Here is an 18,187-nt window from a genome sequence, read left to right as displayed (position 1 = left end):
GTTAGGGAGGATTCCCTCTTTTTCTATTGATTGGAATAGTTTCAGAAGGAATGGTACCAGCTCCTCTTTGTATCTCTGGTAGAATTCAGCTGTGAATCCGTCTGGTCCTGGACTTTTTTTGGTTGGTAGGCTATTAATTATTGCCTCAATTTCGGAGCCTGTTATTGGTCTATTCAGAGATTCAGCTTCTTCCTGCTTTACACTTAGGAGGGTGTATGTGTCGAGGAATTTATCCATTTCTTCTAGATTTTCTAGTTTATTTACATAGAGGTATTTATAGTATTCTCTGATGGTAGTTTGTATTTCTGTGGGATCAGTGGTGATATCCCCTTTATCATTTTTTATTGTGTCTATTTGATTCTTCTCTCTTTTCTTCTTTATTAATCTTGCTAGCAGTCTGTCTATTTGGTTGATCTTTTCAAAAAATCAGCTCCTGGGATTCATTGAATTTTTGAAGGGTTTTTTGTGTCTCTATCTCCTTCATTTCTGCTCTGATGTTAGTTATTTCTTGCCTTCTGCTAGCTTTTGAATTTGTTTGCCCTTGCTTCTCTAGTTCTTTTAATGGTGATGTTAAGGTGTTGATTTTAGATCTCTCCTGCTTTCTCTTGTGTGCTGTAAATTTCCCTCTACAGACAGCTTTAAACGTGTCCCAGAGATTCTGGTACATTGTGTCTTTATTCTCATTGGTTTCAAAGACCATCTTTATTTCTGCCTTCATTTCATTATTTACCCACTAGTCATTCAGGAGCAGGTTGTTCAGTTTCCATGTAGTTGTGCGATTTTGAGTGGGATTCTTAATCCTGAGTTATAATTTCATTGCACTGTGGTCTGAGAGACAGTTTTTTGTGATTTCTGTTCTTTTACATTTGATGAGTGTTTTACTTCCAATTACGTGGTCAATTTTAGAATAAGTGCTATGTGGTACTGAGAAGAATGTATATTCTGTTGATTCGTGGTGGAGAATTCTGTAGATGTCTGTTAGGTCTGCTTGGTCCAGAGCTGAGTTCAAGTCCTGGATATCCGTGTTAATTTTCTGTCTCGTTGATCTGTCTAATGTTGACAATGGGGTGTTAAAGTCTCCCATTATTACTGTGTGGGAGTCTAAGTCTCTTTGTAGGTCTCCAAGAACTTGCTTTATGAATCTGGGTGTTCTTGTATTGGGTGCATATATATTTAGGATAGTTAGCTCTTCTTGTTAAATTGATCCCTTTACCATTATGTAATGGCCTTCTCTGTCTCTTTTGATCTTTGATGGTTTAAGGTCTGTTTTATCAGAGACCAAGATTGCAACCCCTGCTTTTTTTTTTTTTTTTTTGCTTTTCATTTCCTTGGTAGATCTTCCTCCATCCCTTCATTTTGAGCCTGTGTGTGTCTTTGCACGTGAGATGGGTCTCCTGAATACAGCACATCAATGGGTCTTGACTCTTTATCCCGTTTGCCAGTCTGTGTCTTTTAATTCAGCATTTAGCCCATTTACATTTAGGGTTAATATTGTCATGTGTGAATTTGATCCTGTCATTATGATGCTAGCTGGTTATTTCACCTGTTAATTGATGCAGTTTCTTCATAGTGTCAATGGTGTTTATAATTTGGCATGTTTTTGCAGTGGCTGGTACCAGTTGTTCCTATCCATGTTTAGTGCTTCCTTCAGGAGCTCTTGTAAGGCAGGCCTGGTGGTGACATAATCTCTCATCATTTGCTTGTCTGTAAAGGATTTTATTTCTCCTTCACTTATGAAGCTTAGTTTGGCTGTATATTAAATTCTCGTTTGAAAATTCTTTCCTTTAAGAATGTTGAATATTGGTCCCTACTCTCTTCTGGCTTATAGGGTTTCTGCAGAGAGATCCACTGTTAGTCTGATGGGCTACGCTTTGTGGGTATCCCGCCCTTTCTGTCTGGCTGCTCTTAAAAGTGTTTCCTTCATTTCAACCTTGGTGAATCTGAAAATTGTATGTCTTGGGGTTGCTCTTCTTGAGGAGTATCTTTATGGTGTTCTCTGTATTTCCTGAATTTGAATGTTGGCCTGTCTTTCTAGGTTGGGGAAGTTCTCCTGGATAATATCCTGAAGAGTGTTTTCTAACTTGGTTCCATTTTCCTGTCACTTTCAGGATCACCAATCAAACGTGGATTTGGTCTTTTCACATAGTCCCATATTTCTTGGAGGCTTTGTTCATTTCTTTTCACTCTGTTTTCTCTAATTTTCTTCTCACTTTATTTCATTAATTTGATCTTCAATCACTGATTTCCTTTCTTCCACTTCATCAAATTGGCTATTGAAGCTTGTGTATGCCTCACGAAGTTCTCATACTATGGTTTTTAGCTCTATCAGGTCATTAAAGCTTTTCTCTACACTGGTTATTCTAATTAGCCATTCGTCTAACCTTTTTTCTAGGTTTTTAGCTTCCTTACGATGGGTTAGAACATTTTCCTTTTGCTCAGAGTGGTTTGTTATTACCCACCTTCTGAAGCCTACTTCTGTCAACTTGTCAAACTCATTCCCCATCCAGTTTTGTTCCCTTGCTGGCAAGGAGTTGTGTTCCTTTGGAGGAGAAGAGGTGTTCTGATTTTTGGAGTTTTCAGCCTTTCTGCTCTGGTTTCTCCTTATCTTTGTGGTTTTATCTACCTTTGGTCTTTGATGTTGGGGACCTACGGATGGGGTTTTGGTGTGGATGTCCCTTTTGTTGATGTTGATGCTATTCCTTTCTGTTTGTTAGTTTTCCTTCTAACAGACAGGCCCCTCAGCTGCAGGTCTGTTGGAGTTTGCTGGAGGTCCACTTCAGATGCTGTTTGCCTGAGTGTCATGAGCAGAGGCTGCAGAACAACAAATATTGCTGCCTGATCCTTCCTCTGGAAGCTTTGTCCCAGAGGGGCACCTGCCTGTATGAGGTGTCTGTTGGCCCCTACTGGGAAGTGTCTCCCAGTCAGGCTACACAGGGGTCAGGGACTTACTTGAGGAGGCAGTCTGTCCGTTATCGGAGCTTGAACGTTGTGCTTGGAGAACCACTTCTTTCTTCAGAGCTGTCAGGCAGGGACGTTTCTGTCTGCAGAAGCTGTCTGCTGCCTTTTGTTCAGATATGCCCTGCCCCCAGAAGTGGAATCTAGAGAGGCAGTAGGCCTTGCTGAGCTGTGGTGAGTTCCGCCCAGTTCGAACTTCCCTGCTGCTTTGTGTACACTGTGAGCATAGAACCACCTACTCAAGCCTCAGCAGTGTCAGATGCCCCTCCCTCTGCCAAGCTCCCGTGTTCCAGGTCGATTTCAGACTGCTGCGCTAGCAGTGAGCAAGGCTCTGTGGGCGTGGCATCCGCCAAGCCAGGCACAGGAGGGGACCTCCTGGTCTGCTGGTTGCGAAGACGGTGGGAAAAGTGTAGTATTTGGGCAGAAGTGTACTGCTTCTCCAGGTATAGTCACTCACAGCTTCCCTTGGCTAGGAAAGGGAAATCCCCCAACCTCTTGCGTTTCCCCGTGAGGCAATGACCCGCCCTGCTTTGGCTTGCCCTCCGTGGGCTGCACCCACTCTTCAACCAGTCCCAATGAGATGAACCAGGTACCTCAGTTGGAAATGCAGAAATCACCTGTCTTCTGCGTCGATCTCGCTGGGAGCTGTAGACTGGGGCTGTTTCTATTCAGCCAGCTTGGAAGTGCTTGCTTTATCTTTTCAAAGAGTATTTTGTGTGACTGAATGCTCTGACCTTTTGATTTTCTGAGATATTATCAAAAGATTGTCCAGCCCCAGCCTCAGCTTTTTCTCTAGAGCATACTTTCCTGACGGTGAATCTCTAAATTTTAGCATATTTTGCAATCTGGATGGGCTGAGAATTTCCCAAGTAATCAAGTCCTGGTTTCTTTTTGTTTAATAGTTCATTCTTCAATTTGTCTCTCTCCTCTTGCATTTTACATAAGCAGCAAGAAGATACCAGGCCACACCTTTAACACTTTTCCTGAAGGTCTCCTCAGCTAAATTTCCAGTTTCATCATTTACAAGTTCTGTTTTCCACATAACTGTAGGACAGTTCTGCTAAGCTTTCTGCCACTGTGTAACAAGGATCATCTTCTCTAAAGTTTTCCAATAACATGTTTGTCACTTCCTTCTGAGCCTTCACTAGCAATGCCTTTAACATCCATATTTCTACCAATAGTCTGTTTACAATGATTTGGGTGTTCTCTAAGGTAATTTGTGTTTTCTCTACCATACTTTTCACTTCTTTCTGAGCCCTCATTAGTGAAAGCATTTATTAACATATATATTTCTACTAACATCTGTTGAAGGCATTGTAGGTTTTTTTCTATCAAGCTTCTCAAAATTTTTGCAACCTCTGCCAATTGCCAATTCCAAAGCCACTTCCATATTTTTAGGTATTTGTTATAGTAGTACTCCTCTTCCAGGTACCATCTGCTACATTCTTTTTCATTATATCATATCTTTGTGAATCTGGATTTAATCCATTTACATTTAAAGTAATTACCGATAAGGAGTGACTTACTTCTGTCATTTGCTGTTTGTTTTCTATGTCCCTTGTAGCTTTCTTTGCCCCTCATTTCCTACATTGCCGTCTTTTGTGTTTAGGTGATTTTTTTTATAATGAAACATTTAAATTCCTTTCCCATTTCCTTTCATGTATATTCTATAGCTATTTTCTTTGTGGTTATCATGGGAATTACATTTAATATCTTTTAAGTTATGACACTCTAATTTGGATTTATACTACCTTAACTTCAATTCCTTGCAAAAGTTCTGCTCCTTTAACAGCTCCATCACCATTCCTTTCAGTTGTTGATATCACAGAATTACATCTTTGTACATTGTGTGTCCAAAATCATAAATAATTTGTAATGGATTAGCCTTTTAAATTGCGTAGAAAACAAAATGAGGAGTTACAAACCGAAGTTACAATAATACTGGCTTGCAGACTCATAATTTTTATCTTTTCTTTTCTTTTTTTGAGATGGAGTTTTGCTCTTGTTGCCCAGGTTGGAGTGCAATGGCACCATCTTGGCTCACTGCAACCTCCTCTTCCCGGTTCAAGCTATTCTCCTGCCTCAGCCTCCCACGTGGCTGGGATTACAGGCATGCACCACCATGCCTAGCTACTTTTGCATTTTTAGTAGAGACAGCATTTCACCATGTTGGTCAGGCTAGTCTCGAACTCCTGACCTCAGGTGATCCACCTGCCTCGGCCTCTCAAAGTGCTGGGATTACAGGCATGAGCCACTGCACCTGGCCAATTTTTTTCTTTTAAATGTATTCTCTTAAATTATATAGAAAATAAGTGGAGTTACAAACTTCAAGGATTCCTTGAATGTAATATGTTGTTTCTCTCTTGGTGTTTTTAAGATTCTCTCTTTGTCTTTGACATTCATGGTTTGATTACAATGTGTCTGGGTCTGAGTCTCTCTGAGTTCATCCTACTTGGAGTTAAGGTTGGATGTTTATATTCGTGTCTTTCATCAAATTTGAGAAGTTTTTGGCAATTATTTATTCAAATATTCTTTCTGTTCCTTTCTCTCTTCTCTTTCTGGGACTCTGCTAATGCATATGTTGGACCACTTATGGTGTCCTATGGGTCCCTTAGTTTTTGTTCACTTTTCTTCAATCTTTATTCTTTCTGCTCTTAATACTTGATAATTTCCATTTTTTATCTTCAAGTTCACTGATTCTTTTTTCAGTCTGATCAGATCTGCCTTTGAATTCCTGCAGTGGATTTTTCATTTCAGTTTTTAGAGCTCCAAACTTTGTTTTGGATTTCTTTTTAGGTTTATTATCTCTTTGTTGATTTTCTATTTTGCTTATGCATTGTTTTCTTGACTTTCTGCTCATCTTCATATAGTTTTTTTAGTATCTTTAAGACCGTTTTAAAATCTTTGTCGAGTTGATCTATCATCAGTTCTTTTTCAGGGGTGGTTTCTATTTTTTTCCTTTGAGTGGGCCACCCTGTCTTGTTTGTTTGTACGCCTTGTGACTTTTTGTTGTAAACTGAACATTTGAATCTAATAATGTGGTAACTCTGGAAACAAAATTCTCCTTTCCTATGGTTTGCTGGTTTTTTTTTTTTTTTTTTTTTTTTTTTGTTTTTGTTATGTTGTAGGCTTTCTCTGTGCCAAGGATTAACCTGAGAAGTAAGTTTAAGGTCTTTTCAGTTCTTTTCTCAGCTTGCATTTTTTTCTGGGCATTCACAGTGGCTTTCTAATTTTCCCCATATGTGCAATTGCTTTTGAATGTCCTTGTCTTTATGTCTGGCTCACAAAAGGGGGAAAATAGAGAAATAGAGGAGGAAAAAAAGATGCCAGGTTTGAATCCTCTGGATGTCACTTCAGCTGGAGGAGTAGAGGGTTGAAACAATGGGGGAGGTTCAACAACAATGGTCTCTTGCCTTTTTGTCTTCACGTCTGTGATCAGAAGCAGCAAGCAGTGATCAGAGGATAGAATTGCAATATTTGGAGGACAGTGTCCTTTTTGCCCACACTGGCTCCTACAAGTTGCTCTTGGAACACATAGAGGGTTGCTTGCCACAGGGCTGGGAGTGGGGAATGGTAGCTATTACTGAGCTAAGAACTGAAACTGACCAAAATTAACCACAATTTACCATCCGAGCCTTCCCCTGGAAGTTGCAAACTTTCCAGTAGACTCCAGAGTTTCAAAATAGTTACATCATGCAGCTTTTGCTACTGCAGTTGTTGTATATGTAAGGAGACAGCTTCCACATGCTTCTTATTCTGCCATATTCCCATATGCCCATCTAATCTACTTCTTTTTAAAGTAGATTTTAAGTAGATGTTTAAGAGGAAATGAGGAATAGTTCTTTATCTGTGAGTTGAGGGAAGGATATAGACATAGAGTAGGAACATTAATAGGTTGAAGGGGAATAAGAGTTTATAGGGGAGCTCATATATGATTATTTTAATCTTTTCTGTGTAGTGAGAATCTAATATGAATAAGGTGGAGATAAGGAAGAGTTTCTCTTAACAAGAGAAGAGCTCTGCAAAAACCTTGGGGAATGATCCAGGGGGCCAAGATATTTAAAGAACTCTGAATTCTAAGTGTACAGTTTTCCAGTTGTGTGTAGCTCTACATTAGGTTGTAATCTCAGGTTATGGAATTAAATAGGAATTAGTAATGCGAAAGTTGGAAGTTTTTAAAAGTAAAATTCAGGTTTTGATTTTTACAAATTACATTTTTGTTGACCCTGAGTCTACTGTTGTTCCTTTGGGGAGAGAAATAAAAGAGAAAGAGCAAAGGCTGGAACTCAGATACAGTCTCCAGTAACGGCTATGTGGTGGAATGTTGGAGTGCTTGTTCATGGGCACCATAATGCTGCTATGATCAGCATTTGGATGAAGAGGGACTATATAGACATACTAGAGTTAATATTTGATTGATTTATAATCGATAGGGTACAGTATTTGATTGTCTGATTTTTACCTTGTTCTGAATTATCTACCTGTAGTCATCTGACAATCAAATAACTCCCCATCAACTTATCAATATTTGGCTGTATCCTATCTCTGCAGTTTGGTCCTCTGTCATAGGCTCTAATGTCAAGTTACCCACACACTCCATGATTCAGCAAGCCCTGAAAATTTGTAGAACTCTACTTTTTAGCACTTGTGACCATTTCACCTTTTCAACCAAAGTGACTGTTCAGTGTTACAACTTTGTCATTTTGACACGTAGCTTGCAAAGGCAATGGATTCCCATCTTGGTTTCTTAAAGTGTAGATGTTCAAAAATATGCCAGATACTCTAAATTATTGGTGTCTGTTAAATTGGAACTTTTCAAACATCAAAGAATTGTTCAACAAGTGCTAAACTTTGACATACTTCTTGCATTTTCTTTCAGGCTAACAATAAATGCCCTTGCCCAGAAGCTCAATGCTTACTGGAAGGAAAAAACATCTCGAGATAATTTTGAGACCTCAACTGTAGCCAGGCCAATATTGTAAGTAATAGATACAGAATATGAATGTATTAGGGGTAATATCCATAGATCAAATGGAAGGAACAAGGGTAATGTGTCCAGATTTGGTTCCTGCCGGTGGGTTCGTGGTGTCACTGACTTCAAGAATGAAGCTGCAGACCTTCGTGGTGAGTGTTACAGCTCTTAAAGATGGCACCGACCCAAAGAGTGAGCGGTAGCAAGGTTTATTGTGAACAGCAAAAGGACAAAGCTTCCACAGCTTGGAAGGCGACCTGAGTGGGTTGCCACTGCTTGCTGGGGTGGACAGCTTTTTTTCCCTTATTGTTCCCTCCCATGTTCCATTTCTGTCCTATCAGAGTGCCCTTTTTTCAGTCCTCTCTGCGATTGGCTACTTTTGGAATCCTGCTGATTGGTGCGTTTTACAATCCTCTTGTAAGACAGGAAAGTTCCCCAAGTCCCCACTCAACCCAGGAAGTCCAGCTGGCCTCACCTCTCAGTAAGATGGTGCATTCCACATCAGGAAGCTTAGTTGACTAAAAATAGGAACTCACAGGTACTAATTGCTTCATTCTCTAAACCTCTTCATTCTGCTTTAACACATTTACGGTCTGGATCATAAATGTGAAGAGTTTAGTACTGGTAGTGTGATATAGTAGAAGATGATGGCTATTTAAATCAAACATTCCTGGGTTGAAAATCTGGATCTGCTTTTTAATAGTTGGGTGAGCTTGGGTAAGTAAGTTACTTCACCTGTCTGAATATATTAACTTAGGTGACATACATTTTTAGCACAGTGACTAGCATATAGTAGGTGTTCAGACATGTTAGTAAACTTCCCCTTTTTTTATATTGCTAGTGAATATTGCTGGGACTGTACCAGTACTTGAGAGTAGGAATAGAGAACCAAGTATGTTAAAGAAAAGGTAGAATTTATTGACTCTAAGACAGGCAAGTCAGGTAAGGAGCATAATACAGAGGATCGAATGTGTACCAACACATACACAGTCAGTTACACCACCATCAAGACAAACATTAGAGTGGTAGAAGTTCTTTTTGGAGTAGGTACCTGTTATTTTAATGGAAATTATTAGGCAAATGTATGATATAAAATTTTATTTCTAATGCAACCTAATGGCTGTATGTATATCACCCTCTTCTTATTCTGAAGATCTCAGCTTATGGCCATCCTCCATAGTTTTCAAAGAAGTACAAACTAAGATGAGATGCCATTTTTTGCCTTTCAAATTAGCAGTGATTAATGCAATGAAACAGATGTTCACATACTGCTAGAGAGTGTGTGTGCTGGAAGCAGAACTGTAATAATGGTAATTATTGAACGCTTACTTATATGTCAGGCACTGTTCTAAGTTCTTTACATGCAGTGATTTATTTAATCATCACAACAACCCTACCTGTGAGATATTATTATTAGTTCTTTACAGATGTAGAGACTGATAACACCAAGAACTTAAGTAACTTGTCTAAGGTTAGACAAGCAGCAAGTGGTAGAACTAAGGTTCGAATATAGGTAATCAGGTCCCCTAAACCTAAGTTCTTAACTGCTACTCTCTTCTGGAGGGATGCAATGAGGGGAATGTAGTAAAGCCTCCTCAGCTACCAATTTCCTGAAAGCATGGGCTAAAAGCCTCTCCTGTCTGCCTGGATTGAAGGATCTACCATGACCTGCATGGAACCCAAAACAGAGGGTTGCTGCCTCTAAGCATGCCTATCCCTGAGAGAGTAATACTGGCACTCTGCAAGAGACTCTCCTGTGCATATGCATGTAGAACCAAAGCTAATAGGACCTTTCTTCTCCCCTCCCACTACTGCTGAAGCTACTTTTTACTGACTCTGGCTCTAAAGCAGTGGCTGTCTAGAAATATATAGACACCAGAGGTCAGGCCTGAGCTTAGAGCTTAGAGGTTGCAAGGCTGGAACAGCCTGGAGCTAGGAAATAGGAAGCTGTAGATCCAAAAATGTGTACAAACTTTCTTTGTTCAAACAGAGTTTTAAAAAAGAAGAGGGCATTGTATTTCAGTGGTAGAATTATGAGTGCCTTTTATTTTCTGTATATATTTCCCTATTTTCTAGTTTTTAATAATGAGCTTATATTACTTTTATATTTAGAAAAAAACACAATTTAAAGCCGGGCACGGTGGCTCATGCCTGTAATCCCAGCACTTTGGGAGGCCGAGGCAGGTGGATTGTTTGATCTCAGGAGTTCGAGACCAGCCTGGGCAACATGGTGAAACCCCGTCTCTACCAAAAGTACAAACATTAGCCAGATGTGGTGGCGCATGCCTGTAGTCCAGTAGCTACCTGGGAGGCTGAGGTGGGAGGATTACTTGAGCCCAGGAGGCAGAGGTTGTAGTGAACTGAAATTGTGCCACTGCACTCCAGCCTGGGAGACAGAGTGAGACCCTGTCTAAAAGGAAAAAAAAACAACAACAACAAGAAAAGTAAAAAGCACAATTTAAGATATTAAGAAAATTATTGAACTAAGACATAAAAGAACTGCACCACTCTGTTGAAATATCTAGTATAAGAGTGTTGTGGGGTGGGGGGAGGGGGGGAGGGACAGCATTAGGAGATATACCTAATGTAAATGACGAGTTAATGGGTGCAGCACACCAACATGGCACATGGATACATATGTAACAAACCTGCACATTGTGCACACGTACCCTAAAACTTAAAGTATAATAATAATAATAATAATAATAATAATAATAATAATAATAAAGTATAAATATAACATGCATAAATCTCATCCTAGGCTAAATTACATGTTAGTGAAATTGGCTGAGGTGCCCCTCTTCTTGCTTTGTGTGTCTCTTCTCCAGCCGCCTTCATTCTCACTCTAGCCTGTCTTTTACACCTTAGGTACTGAGTACTTCTGTCATATAAGGGCCACTTTCTTTCTCAGAGAAACAAATTCACTCTAAAGTGTAGGTAACTGAGGGGAATCAGAGTGGGTATGCATTTTAACAGATGAACTGTGGAAGAGGTTTATCTTAATTTAACCCCATTGTTGTCTGGAGCCACCATTTCTAATTATGAAATTTAATCAAATTTATATTACTTTTTAAGATTAACTTCGGGAATATCAACCTAGTAAAATTTTGATTGAAGTATTATAAGCAAAGGGTTTTTCTTGAGAGGGAAATGAAAAGGAATAAGGAATCTCTGTAGGGAAATGGGGGAGATGTTTTAATGGCAATGCTTCCATGACTCCCATAAATGGATTTTAAGCCTGTTACATGATTAGACAGAAGCAAACAAAATGATTCTATGGATTTTATTTCTCGGTAATATAGTAATAAACAGAATTTTTTCCAGTTAATAAATTTTAGAGTTAAAATTACCCTATTGTTTGCTTGGAACGAGAGCTACCAAGAGAAATATTATTTAAAAAATGTTTCAATAGCTTTTGAGGTACAAGTGGTTTTTGGTTACAGGATAAATATTATTGACCTCTATAAAAGTAGCTCACCATGTTAATAATTGCTACTATTTTTCATATCCATATTTGCTATAGTTCTATCATTTTATCTATGAAGTTAAAAATATATACATTTGGGAACCGAGATGATAACATTCCCAACACATTTCATATATGAAATTAGGTTCTTTCTTTTTTAGGCTGCACATTTCTAATGTAAGACAAAGCACAGAGCTAAGATATACACAGTCACACTTCCATTTTCCTTCATTCAGGAAGGTTCCTGACCAGACATGGGTTCAGTGTGATGAGTGTCTTAAATGGAGAAAGCTTCCTGGCAAGATTGATCCATCCATGTTACCTGCAAGATGGTTTTGTTATTATAATTCCCATCCAAAGTACAGGTAAGGTTCCAGGACTCAATCTTATGCTCGAGGTAACTCCTGATTTATCTCTATAGTCTAAAACATTTTTCATCTCAGGTTCACACCCTTCAGCCTGGCATTCAAGGCCCTGTGCTGACTGACCCCAGCTTACCTATCTAGCCTTACATTTCGTGGTTATCTTAACACTAACTTTGTACTTGAGCCAGGGCTGTGGCTTCACTATTCCCTACACATGCCATGCTTACTGTCATGTCCATGACTTTGATAGTGTCATTCCTCTTGCTTGCAATGACTTTCTGCATTCCATTTGTCTGTCCCAATCACATTCATCTGGGCAGCAAGTGTTTTGTGTGATGCTTTTCCTGTTGACCATAGTTTACAGTGATTTTACTCTGATTTCCTCTGGTATTTGATTCTTGACATTTGTTCACATATTGTTTTGTGCTTTTTGGATGTTTTTCACATATGTGTCTTTGAAGAACTTTGGCTCTTCAAGAGATTGTAAACTCTTCGAGACAAAGGACTTTACATTCCAGGTCAAGTCGATGATGTTCTTTATATGCTTCGTATTTGGAATCAGTGTTATACAGTAGTACCTGTACCTATTGTATATTCAGCGCTGTTTGTGTGTTTGTTTTCCTAATATACCATTATGTTTCTTGCAGCATCCAACATCTAAATAGTGTCTGGCATATCTGTGGGCATTAACTTTAAAAGTTTTTAAAAATTTGACTCAATAGTCATATAGGTTCATAATAATAAGTCAGTGTGCTTCAATTCAGCTGTGACTTTCTTAAAATTCTTCTGGCAGGATAAATACTGATAGAAAGGTGCTAAAATGGGTATGCATTTTAGGGGAAAAATGTCTAAAATTGAAGAAGTTAAATGAACAAAGATTAGGTCTATAAATATAAGCATTTCCTCATAGTCTCTAGATATGCCCAAGTATCTTTCCATGGAGAGTAAATGAGATTGTGTAATTAGAATATGGAACTGAGTACTTAGAAGTCTTATTTTTGAATACTTTATCTTTTAGTACAGGAGACATAACCTTGCAGGCCACTTTGCCCCTTTATAAACTGGGTATAATATAGCTGCCAATTATTGTTAAATTTTGTTCGTTTCTAGGATTACTTTTGACCACTGAATGTATTTTCCAGTACTCCTTTCAGTTTTTACTCCTAAAATTCTCTTTCTCATGCTTTACATATAACAAGGTTTTATAATTTGATTGGGATCTGAACTCTGTAATGTTAGAGAGTTGTTAACCTGCATAGCTGTAAGGAAATTAAAAGGTAAAAGTGAAGGACCCAGTTTTTTTCCAAAGGATGATTTATTCTCTGTACTGCAGGAGATGCTCTGTTCCAGAGGAACAAGAACTCATTGATGAAGACCTGTGCTTGAGCAAAGCTAAGAAACAGTTGAGTATACATGAGATGGTGTTCTCTGTCATAGGGTAGAGTAGCCTGACACTTCCTTATAGGACAGGGGAGTTTTGAGAAGAGAGAATTTTTTTGGTTCTTAAATAATTTCCCTCCTCACCTCTCTGCTCTCCCAGTTCTTTATTCCTTCTAATCATCTCCTGAATGCCTCAACTAGTGATTGTCTTTAGTCTTTCTCTCTCCTTCTCTCTCTCTCTCTAGTGGGGCACTTGAAGTCTCACTTCAATAGCCTAGTTCAGAAAGGCACCCTCAGTTACTCAATGAGGCTCACAGTATTTGTAATTTGGAAGGAACATTATAACCTAAATCTACAATTGGCAGTCCATTTCAAACTGAGAAGTTTCATGAGTGAACTAAATAGCACTTTTATCTTCTCCTAGAGAACAAACTGTTGAGGAGAAAAAGAAGATGCCTATGGAAAATGAGAACCACCAGGTGAGAGGCAGTGCACACCCCTATTGTTCTCACACAACATTTTCCCCAGCAGAGAATATAAGTTGAAGGAAGCAGCAGTCTTGAAAGCTGCATAGAAATAACAAACCATTTCTTCTGGTGGTCTTCTTTTCATTGAATCTTTTGGTTTTGCTTTGCTCTGCTGTCACTGATGTTTAGATCACCGAAAGTAGAAGAGTCAAATCGTTTATCTTCCACATTTGGATTCAGTACTGACTCTGGACAGTATGAATGTCACATTCAATGTCACAGAATATTCAGGGTTGTGTTCCATCCTCATACAGGCTTCTCCTGTTAAGTGTCTGCTTTTCCTGTCTCTTTTCTTCTAGGATTCAGGGGTGATCCCTTCCTCCTTCCTCTTGGGAAGAAGGGGTGGTTGTTTGCACTCCTCCCCAATCCCTGCTTTCAGGCTGGCTGGCTTTATAAAAATTCTGCTGTTTTGAATTTTCAGGAGCACTGTCTCTCGGACATGGTTGCCCAGCTCCGGACGCTGAAGGGTGCAATAAGGTTGGCCGTCCTTTCAGGGACACTTCTTTCCTGACAGCCACCATAGCACCCATATATCTTCCCCTCCCAACCTTGCCTTTCTGCATGATTTCCCTCTTGACCCTCTTTCCAAGAGAGATCTGCTAGTCGCATGTTAGATTCACCTTCCACCCACTCAATCAGGGTAGGTCAGACTGGTGAGGATAGAGGCAATTTAATACTAATTCTTCTTCTGATATCCTGCCAAGACCCAGGCATATGAATAATCAGGTTTCATACCCTAATGCCTTGGTTTAATTGTCTGATGTAGAGATTGGTAGATTTCCTAGGACTGCCCTGTTCTCATTCAGTTTACCTCCCCTATATTTTCCCTCACCTTAATCATTCATACTATCTTCATGAGCTGGCTCTCCCACAAGATCCAGATGCATGTCTGTGTGTGTATGTACTATGAATATATGTTAGTCTGTCGCATGTATTTCTCCCAAACTGGCACAGACACTTGCTGCAGGGCATTTTCCCACCATCCCCCTCATCATACATCTCAGGGGAGTGAAAACTCAGCCTTAAACTGGGTCACAAGAGAGAATTAGACAGTGATTAGGGGGCCCGGGTTTATATTGGGGGTGAGATAATTCTAGGAGCCAGTAAGTAAGTTGGGGGAGGTCTGTTTGGTGTCCTGCTGATAAGGTTGATAACTGAGTATGCCTGGGTTCGGTGTTCTAGTGTACATTACTGCGCACTGTTTGTTTTGTGTAGGAAACAGTTTCTTTTTATTTGGCCAAGCATTCTTTCCTAGCATCAGAAGGATTGACTCATCCTTTGGCATTTGGTTTGAATTTGAGACTTTTACAAATCATTTCTGTCTTTTATAGGTATTCAGTAATCCACCGAAGATCCTTACTGTTCAAGAAATGGCTGGATTGAATAACAAGACAATTGGATATGAGGGAATTCATAGCCCTAGTGTGCTTCCTTCTGGTGGAGAAGAAAGCAGATCACCATCTCTTCAACTTAAGCCTCTGGATTCCAGTGTTTTTCAGTTTTCCAGGTGACTAAAAAGCATGATCTCTTGTCAATAGTAAGCTTTAGGGTCTGTTTTCCTGTAGAGTAAATTGGTATGTTTTACCTTGTTTCTATTTTTTCTAAGGCCTAGCATGGAATTCAGAAGTAGAAGCACAATTTTAAGTTGATAGAGTTGTGTGTTGCATGTACCTCCAGTTTTTCAGTATTATAACTGCTGTATCAGGTCTATAATTTTGAGGTGATCATTTGCTGATACTCTTTTTATGTATCATGTATTCACATTATATTGGGAATTGTGCAAGTGAAATAATAGACAAAATTTGAAAAGTGTAAAATACAACACAAATAAGGTAATGTTATAATGATAAGCATTGTTCCTTTTCTTCAGTGTATGGATATTGAAGTTCTCTGGGGCCTCATAGGCCTAGCACATGTTGACCACATACAAAAATAACTATTAGATATTTGTGCCATTAGGTAAGCTTTATCATTTGTTGTTTCCTAGAATAAATTATTAGTATAAGTTTAGCATTGGACTTGTTCACCTTTTAGCACCTCATCAGTGTTATTTTGTGTCTTCATAACAAGAAGGAGCATAACTGTTCTTTTTCTTAGACGTCAGGAGTATTTGAAGCACTGAAGGATATGACTGCCCCTTTACTCCCATGGGACTGAACTCAGTACTCCTAATTATGACTCCTTGCTTTCTCCTCTCTATTCTGCTTCTCACTCTTGCAGGGCCAAGCCATATAAGGCAGGGACATGGTTGCTCTCTAATAGTAGAAATGTCTATGTTCATCAGTAATGTGACTATTATGTTTCACTCTTGTTGCCCAGGCTGGAGTGCAATGGTGCGATCTTGGCTCACCACAACCTCCCCCTCCCGGGTTCAAGCGATTCTCCTGCCTCAGCCTCCCGAGTAGCTAGGATTACAGGCATGCACCACCACGCCTGGCTAATTTTGTATTTTTAGTAGAGATGGGGTTTCTCCATGCTGGTCAGGCTGGTCTCGAACTCCCGACTTCAGGTGATTCACCCGCCTTGGCCTTCCAAAGTGCCGGGATTACAGGAGTGAGCCACCATGCCCAGCCGGGAAGTGAACTTTTTAGTGACTATTTTCAGTTTGGATATCTTCTTAACATATTGTAGAATAGTCAGTGGAATACATAATAGGATAAAGTGACTCCTGGTTGGTTGGTTTGTTTTTCTCTTTGTTTCTGAGTTCGAGACCAGCCTGGACAACACAGCGAAATCTCATCTCTTAAAAAAAACAAAAAAACAATAGAACAGTGCCTTGGAATATAGTAGGTACTCAGTAAGTAATGGTTGAATCTGAGTCATATATAAGAAGCAATTTCTAAGATTGAATTTTGTAGCAATGGGATAAGAAATAGAATCCAGCCTTAGTCTCAGGAGCTTGAGCCTAATTACACCGTTTCCATGCATACTTTTCCAACTCCCATTTTAGGTTGGGAGAGGTGCACTGTAAATGCTAAGTGTTTTTGAAGCACATTGTTACCTTTTTACCCTGGTCTCCTGGAGATGCTCATATATCACCATTGCTGCTGGAGTGTCAGGTGTCTTTGCTTTTGAAGACTATCCTTTCCCTACTATGAACACTTTTCCTTTTTTTCCAGTGTTTCTTTTATAACTCTGTAGTGGATTTTTGGTAACCTCAAGGAGATTACAAATGCTAATTTATATACTTATTTTATGAATGCAGTACAATAGAACTTCCATTGGGTGGCATACTTCATCAGTCTCTATTGGAATTTTTGTATGAGTCTTTATGGGTTGCTATATTGAGAGTGAGGCTTTGGCTGTAGAGGACAGGTAAAGTACATTGGCCATTCATGTGTAATTTTAATTTATTGAGAATAAAATTATTTCAAGAGAAAGAGAAACATAAGAGGTATGTGATAGTTGCTGTTGCTAATGTCATATATGTTACATAAGATCAGTAAATGATGATTGTGTCATTTCAAGTTACACTTTTCGAAGGAATCACATTGATTGGGCTGAGACTACCTTTTTATGGGGGAAAATGGAGTTACTCAAGAGTCTAGTAAAATATATAGGATTTCTGATAAAACATTAAGGTTTAATCAAGAGTTACAAAGGTCTTCTGTTATTATCAGCATAGGAAGCTGATAAGAGTCCTTGGGTCATGTAGTTCAGCTTACTAACTCTAGATAAAATAAAGCCTACAGTATCCAAGAAAACTTTTAAGTTCTAGTGGGTAGTTTAGCAGGGGCTCCACAGGTGTCACTGGAAACAGCTTTGTGAGTCCCACAAATCTAGCAAGGGGAGGAGAGGACCTGCAATAAAGAATAGGTTCCATCAGTATGTAAGCAGGTATAACCTTTCTGGGGAAGACAGCTTATTTCTGTTAAAGGAAATAATCCCTTTCTATTTGTTCATCCTACATGTATAATCGTGCCACATAATGACATCTTGGTCAATAACAGAGCACATACACAACAGTTATCCCATAAACTTACAATACTGTATTTTTACTGTACCTTTTGTATATTTAGATATATTTGATATGCAAATACTTACCATTTTGTTACAGTTGCCTATAGTATTCACTACAGTCACATGCTGTACAGGTTTATAGCCTAGGAGCAATAGGCTATTGCCTAGGTGTATAGTAGGCTATACCATCTGGGTTTGTGTAAGGACGCTCTATGATGTTTGCACAATGAGGAAATTGTCTAACAATGGATTTCTCAGAGCGTATGCCCATCATTAAGTAATGCACGACTGTATCGCTTCTCGGCCTTTTGGCTAAGATCATGTGTAGTAATGCACGACTGTATTTGAGTACCTACTTTATGAAAGGCCCTGTTCTAGGGTAGTGACAAGATCAAAGATGAAGGAGGTTTGAGTAGTCAAAGTTTGATATGTAAGTATCCCCAATACTTACATATAAAGTGCATATAGTTTTCTTTCTTTCTTTTTTTTTTTTTTTTGAGACAGAGTCTCGCTCTGTCGCCCAGGCTGGAGTGCAGTGGCGCAATCTCGGCTCCCTGCAACC

At 39.2% G+C, this 18,187-nt stretch overlaps 1 protein-coding gene across 5 annotated transcripts in view; it reads left to right on the top strand.

The window, feature by feature from the left end:
* The window catches only part of MORC4 (MORC family CW-type zinc finger 4), a 63,970-nt gene that overhangs the window by 34,122 nt on the left and 11,661 nt on the right, over positions 1–18,187 (top strand). For all 5 annotated transcript variants that reach the window (XM_058441805.1, XM_058441804.1, XM_032757421.2 and 2 more), the window contains 5 exons: positions 7,835–7,933; positions 11,630–11,758; positions 13,092–13,160; positions 13,563–13,617; positions 14,997–15,172. In XM_058441805.1, the coding sequence (XP_058297788.1) occupies positions 7,835–7,933; positions 11,630–11,758; positions 13,092–13,160; positions 13,563–13,617; positions 14,997–15,172 (528 nt within the window). The remainder of the gene's footprint in view (positions 1–7,834; positions 7,934–11,629; positions 11,759–13,091; positions 13,161–13,562; positions 13,618–14,996; positions 15,173–18,187) is intronic.

This window comes from Hylobates moloch, unplaced genomic scaffold, assembly GCF_009828535.3.
Source record: "Hylobates moloch isolate HMO894 unplaced genomic scaffold, HMol_V3 SCAFFOLD_7, whole genome shotgun sequence".
Taxonomy (NCBI): domain Eukaryota; kingdom Metazoa; phylum Chordata; class Mammalia; order Primates; family Hylobatidae; genus Hylobates; species Hylobates moloch.
The sequence above is the reverse complement of the archived record's forward strand: the minus strand, read 5'-3'. Positions and strand labels throughout refer to the sequence as shown.